This window comes from Poecilia reticulata, unplaced genomic scaffold (assembly GCF_000633615.1).
Source record: "Poecilia reticulata strain Guanapo unplaced genomic scaffold, Guppy_female_1.0+MT scaffold_257, whole genome shotgun sequence".
In the NCBI taxonomy this organism is placed as follows: Eukaryota; Metazoa; Chordata; class Actinopteri; order Cyprinodontiformes; family Poeciliidae; genus Poecilia; species Poecilia reticulata.
Genome location: NW_007615041.1, coordinates 170,798 through 176,936, shown reverse-complemented (window position 1 = coordinate 176,936; position 6,139 = coordinate 170,798). Strand labels below are relative to the sequence as shown.

The window sequence follows — 6,139 nt, the reverse complement described above, 5'->3', positions numbered from 1 at the left end:
ATACTGGTTAACATGCTAATGGTGCTAACATGCTAATGGTGCTCTGGACCCGGTCTGGACTCGTTTATACTGGTTAACATGCTAACATGCTAACGGTGCTAGCTACTCTCTGGACCCGGTCTGGACTCGTTCCGGACCAAAGCGGATGTTTGCTCTAAACTGACGCGCCGCTGTTCGCCGTAGCCTAAGCCCCGCCCACACAGGAACGTTAAACTCAGAGTCCCTGTTGTCAGGGAGACGGTGTTTTAGGCGTGGAGGTTATATGGCCTTCTCCAAACTATGCTTAGCGCCACCTACTTGTCTGGAGGATTAAATCGATAATCTGGACGTTCATGAACCGTTACGACTTCAGAGCCAAAGATCTTCAGAAGCTGCCCAGCTAACATGAAGCATCATGGAGGCCAAACATGAGGCGCGCTCCCTGGTCCGGCTCACCTCCGTCCTCCCCGGGTCGCTTCTGTCCAGGGTAGTACAGCGTGGACTCCACGCTTCCTGAGGAGCTGTTGAGGTGGGACATGGCTTCTCCCCCCATTTTCCCCACAATCTGAGGCAAAAAGAGAAAACTCAATTTATCACCGTTGAATGTATCAAACCTGGAGATTTTACATAAACACCAGCGTTTTCCAGACTCGGTACTTTAGGCACCAGCTGATTCCAAGAATCAGAGAAATTATCAAGTTGGTGCTCATCACAAAATGACTTGAAAACACAAAAGATAAATTCACAGTTACATTTGTATGTTTTTCTGAACATAACTAGCAAACATCTGAGTCGCAGCGCCGCCCAGGAGGAAATCCGGCTGGAAAATGTCAAACTTGCTCTAAAAACGTTCATCAGTTCTGTAGAACGGCGAGTCGGATAAAAACCGGCCATAAAACCTGATCTGGGATATGCAGCCGGTCTGGCCAATATTTGGTGGTTAGCTGTGGCGGCTAACAGAGACGCACTGCTTCAGGTAAACATCCCATAATGCTATGCTGCATCGCTGTCACATGACCGTCGCCCCGGGCAGCCAATCGGAGAGCGAGGCGACCAAAACATGGAATCCAGAAAACAAAACGGCGTTCCCGGCGGATCGGGAAGCGATGGGATGGAGACGGCTTAGTTTTTCTGTTAAATATCGTTGCTGCTGCCCAGTCGGCCATGTTTGTTTATTATAATAATAATACTACAAGTTATTTAATTAACTTTAAATATGATAAACATAATTTATGAAATATTTAATATTTGAGAATTTAAAGAATTTGTTGTGATTTCTGGCTCAGAACTAAAAACCAAATCATTTGAAAACATCCTCTTCCTCTTTGAGCAGACGGCGACACGCCAGCTCAGCATCGCCCCCTATGTGCCTGCAGTGAAACTGCAGGTCTGAGTGGGAGGCTGCAGCCCAACAGAACCAGAACCATTACAGTCAGCAGGGAGGTTCTGGTCCAGTAATTTATTGTTTTATGATGTTTTCCATGTTCAGATGATAAACATGAAGATCTGGAAGTTTTAAATGGTTCCAGGTGACGCTTTGTTGCTCGTTTTTAAAAAGATTAATGAATAAAAACATTTCTTATTTGAATTTGAAAGTGTCTCTGTTGCTCTGAGCGTTCGACTGGCGGAGCAGATTTACCCTAAAAGATGTTTACAATAGATGCGTTTAAAGCCGGGAGAGCCGACCAATCACGGCGCTGGCCGTCGCCTCGCGCGCCGCTTGATCTCTGAAGTTGACCTCAGAGCCTCCTGTCACTCAAACTGGACTCAGGCTGACCTGATGGATATTTGCATCAACTTCCTGTGAGGAATTATGTTTCTGTGCAGAAATCACGGTAGGAGTCCAAACCCACCGTTAGCTCTGGTTGCGCAGCTCTATGTGAACCGCAGGAATAACTTGTAGTCGCTTTCAGAGGAGCGGTGAGAATGATTAATAATTATGCGGCGCTTCCATGTCACTGGCTGCCCAGCGTGTGGCGCCGTCTGCCCTGTGAAGTTCATGTCTGTCCCGGTCGGTCGGCGCGTTAGCGGCTAACGAACCTCATCACGCAGGTTCAGCCCGGTGAGGAGCTCCATCCTCTCCTCGGTCACTTCATGCTGGTTTTATATTATTATGTTTGGTATCATTTCCCGGTTATGCGAAGCATCAAACCGTATCGATGCTTAATGAGCGGAGAGATCAGAGAAACTCCTCCGATAAACTGGACGACCAAAACAGTTTCTGAGATTCAGACAGAAACGTTGGAGCTGCTAAAGCTACATTAGCATCATTTCATTAAATCTCCTGTTTGCTGCTCATCTCTGCCCAGTGCGGCAGGTTTAACTCATCCTGCAGGGCCGGTCCAAGGCTGATGGGGCCTGGGGCAGAATCTGACTGAGGGGCCCCATCAGCAGCTCTAACAGCTTCTGGGTTTAACTGGCCAACCTAAAAACCATCAGTTATAATCCAGTTTGTTAATTTGTATTTGTGAACAAACGGCTCAAACTCAAAGATTAAACTCACAGCACCAGATTGTTGCCATGGTAACTAGGGCTGAAACGATTCCTCGGATGATTCGAGTCCCTCGATTATTAAAATTCCTCGAGGAAACTTTTCCTGCCTCGAAGCTTCATTAATTTACGTTTTATCATTTAGCACCGTGTTCCGCCCGGAACATGATCTGCGTTGCACGGAGCTCTGACTTCCTCTGAGTCGTTGGCGGAAGCTACGTGTTAGCGGCATAACGTCCAATCTGCAGGTTCGGCCCGCTGGGATTTTACTGATTGGTGATAATTCCGGGTTTTCATGGTTTTCGGGCCCAATAAACATCCTTAAAATGCTGCTGGGAGTCCGGCAGCCTTTCTGCTCCGGAGCTGCTGGTTGGAGCCGAGGAGGATTTCTACAGGTGAGCGGAGAGACGGAGCGGCGGGAGGCTGATGCTAACAGAGCAGCTTTACGGACGAACCGCACAGCAAACTTAGATCATCCGGGTCCGAACAGACGGGAGGCGGAACATGGCGGGTAGATGAGCTTCTGAACGGAGGAGCTGTAAACATCCCGTGTTGCTCCCGGTCTGACCTTCACCTGCCCTCCGGTTTGACCTTCGCCTGACCTTCACCTGCCCTCCGGTCTGACCTTCGCCTGCCCTCCGGTCTGACCTTCGCCTGCCCTCCGGTTTGACCTTCGCCTGACCTTCACCTGCCCTCCGGTCTGACCTTCGCCTGCCCTCCGGTCTGACCTTCGCCTGCCCTCCGGTCTGACCTTCGCCAGGTTTGGGGTGAGGTCAGAGTTCATCTGTTAAACTGACTGAAGATGAACTGAAAGCTGGAGCATTTCTACATGTGAGCCTTTATCAGTAAATTCAGATCTTTGTGTAACTTTTCTTCAGGTTAACTCAGAAAATGAGCCGTTATTGTTACAGGTTAGTTCATAAACTACAGAAAAGTAACTTGGGGAGCCGATATCGATATCTGATCGTAACGCTGGAGTTATGGAAGATTTACCAATATTTTATATTAACTTTTTTATCCGATTACTGGATTAACCGTAAGAATAATCAATAATTACTAAAATATTTGTTTACAACAGCCCTAATGGTAACAGAACAATCCAACTGTGAACATTGAACTTTGAACTTTTACAAAGTAAAACTTGCCAGATCCTTAAAATCTCACATTTAAATGTTAAACCATTTATTTTATGTTTGCTGAAACCATTAAATCAAATTCAGCAGCATTGATCATAAACGTTACATTTATGTATCTGTTCAAATATCAGCATTTATGGGGCCCCTGAAGCCCTGGGGGCCCATGGAGCTGCTGAAGCCCTGGGGGCCTGATGGGGCCCCTGAAGCCCTGGGGGCCTGATGGGGCCCCTGAAGCCCTGGGGGCCTGATGGGGCCCCTGAAGCCCTGGGGGCCCATGGAGCTGCTGAAGCCCTGGGGGCCCCTGAAGCCCTGGGGGCCCCATGGGGCCCCTGATTTAAGTTGGATTAAACACAAGTGATTGATATTAATTTAAATGTGTTGTTTTTAAGGCCAGTCGTTTAAATGGCGTCTCACCCGCCATGTTTTCCCTTCAACATATTTTTACATTTCTACCTTTCAGCACAAAAACACGGTGGAGCCGATCGACACGGTTACTGAGGGAAACCGACATTAATAAACTGATTCACTCTTTAGTTTAGTCCACCTGATATCTGGGAGAACTTTTGCTTTTCATCCACACAAAATGTCAGTTTAATATAATTAAAAATGATAATTTGTGTGTTTCAGGCTGCAGGTCCCTCATGCTGCAGGTAACATTCACACGTTAACGTCATCTGGATTCTTCTTCTCTGAACGAAGCTCCAGGTGGAGCGCCGGGCGCCATGTTCAACTCCCAACAGGAAGTGGTGGTTGTTTAGAAGCCTTCTGATTGGCTGACAGGTGTTGGTGTGGCGCTACACTGCCCCCTGTGGGCCTGGCATGTTTCAATCAACAGATTCCTTCATGTGGATGAAACTCGGAAACGTTTGTTTCCATGGCGACCGGCTACATGAGGAGACGACTGACTGGAGTAAACTATTCCTGATGATAAATCTGGTTCTTGGTCCTGATGATAAATCTGGTTCTGGTTATAAATCTGGTTCTGGTTATAAATCTGGTCCTGATGATAAATCTGGTTCTGGGTCCTGGTTATAAATCTGGTTCTGGGTCCTGGTTATAAATCTGGTTCTGGGTCCTGGTGATAAATCTGGTTCTGGGTCCTTTCTGAAGGAAACAGGACAGGAAGAAACTTTACTTCTGACTGAGCTCAGTTGGTTCTGATGTTAGTTCCCTGTTTGGTCCTGGAACCGATTCGGTTCTGGTTCCATTTTCGTGGTTCCAGTTCCGATTAGAGCCCTGTTCTGGTGCCCGTTTGGTTCTGGTTCCAGCTCGGTTCTGGTTCTCCTGGCCTCTGCCAGGCCTGGCTCCTGTTTGATGCTCTGGTTCTGTTTTCGTGGTTCCGGTCCATTTCCAGCTCCAGAACCTTCTCGCCCTCCTCCACAGAGCCCTGGTGAAAGCCCCAACCCGGTCCCGGTCCGGGCGGGTGGAGCCACCTGAGCAGGTGAGTCAGTGGGTGCAGCAGGTTCCCCTCCCCTCCCTGTTGCTGTTGCATAACCCAGCCTACTTTCTACCTCCCCACCTCACGGTAAGCAGCCGCCCGCACAGGGAGCGGTGCGGGAGGGGGGCTCCGTCCTGCTGGCCGGGTCTGGACCCCCTCCCCGGACCAGGACCGGTGGCTGGGTCCAGACGCCCACCGGTGAGCGGGGCTTCCCCTCCTCCTGCCCGCTCGGAACCAACAGGTTGCCCCGCAGACTCTCTGACACGTGTGGCCAAAACTTGAGTCCCGCTCCCCCCTTCACTTCCACCCCGACTCCCCCTGCGCTCCGCTCCCGCTGACAGTTCCACAAACTCCCCTCAAACTAACTCGGGAACCGTGTCAGGCCCGGTGAACCGGACCGAACCGGCCTCAAGTCCAACTCCGAGCACCTTTCTGAGCTAGTTAGCATGCTAAGTGTGTTTGTGTTGACGGAGCAGAAGTTCGGAGCAGCAACAGCTCAAACACCATGAAAAGTGCTCCGACTCGGTCCAAACAACGCGGCTCCGCCCGGAACCGGTGTGTGCTAAGCCCCAGAGGAGTTGTTACCTGCCGGGCCCTCTGTAAAGCATCGACCAGGCCGTCTGACTTGAGCCCCGGCTGGTTCATCGAGGCCTGTCCCTGCACCAGCTCCGCCATCACCGCCGCCGTTAGCCGGATTAGCCGCCGCTGCTAGCTGCGCAGAGAGAGGAAAAGCTGCGAGAGGGCTCACTCTGAATCCGTTTTCAGAGGCTCTGTGGGATTGTCAACATGGATGCACACTGTTCACTCAGTTATTCATTAAATGTCCTGGTTAAATTACATATATACATCATTTATGGTTATAAATACAGCAACTAAATTCAGAATACACATGTAAAGTAAACTAAAAACGGAAAACTAAGTTATTAATGAGAGGAAGGAAACAAAAATAAATCTAAAATAGAATGAAATATATGGTGATCATTATACATTTTAAAGCACAGGTTTCACACTCCAGTCCTGCAGGCCTGCTGCCCTGCAACTTTTACATGTGCCTCTGCTGCACCACCTGAATATAATAATTAGGTCATTATCAAGG

At 49.1% G+C, this 6,139-nt stretch overlaps 1 protein-coding gene across 1 annotated transcript in view; it reads right to left on the bottom strand.

The window, feature by feature from the left end:
• LOC103460562 (far upstream element-binding protein 3-like) overlaps nt 1–5,755 on the bottom strand; it is a 16,589-nt gene extending 10,834 nt beyond the window's left edge. Inside the window, exons 1-2 of the mRNA XM_008402795.2 lie at nt 5,629–5,755; nt 436–544 (exon numbers count right to left, since the gene is read on the bottom strand). Coding sequence (XP_008401017.2) covers nt 436–544; nt 5,629–5,718 — 199 coding nt within the window. The 5' untranslated portion in view covers nt 5,719–5,755. The remainder of the gene's footprint in view (nt 1–435; nt 545–5,628) is intronic.
• Between the last annotated feature and the right edge of the window lie 384 nt (nt 5,756–6,139).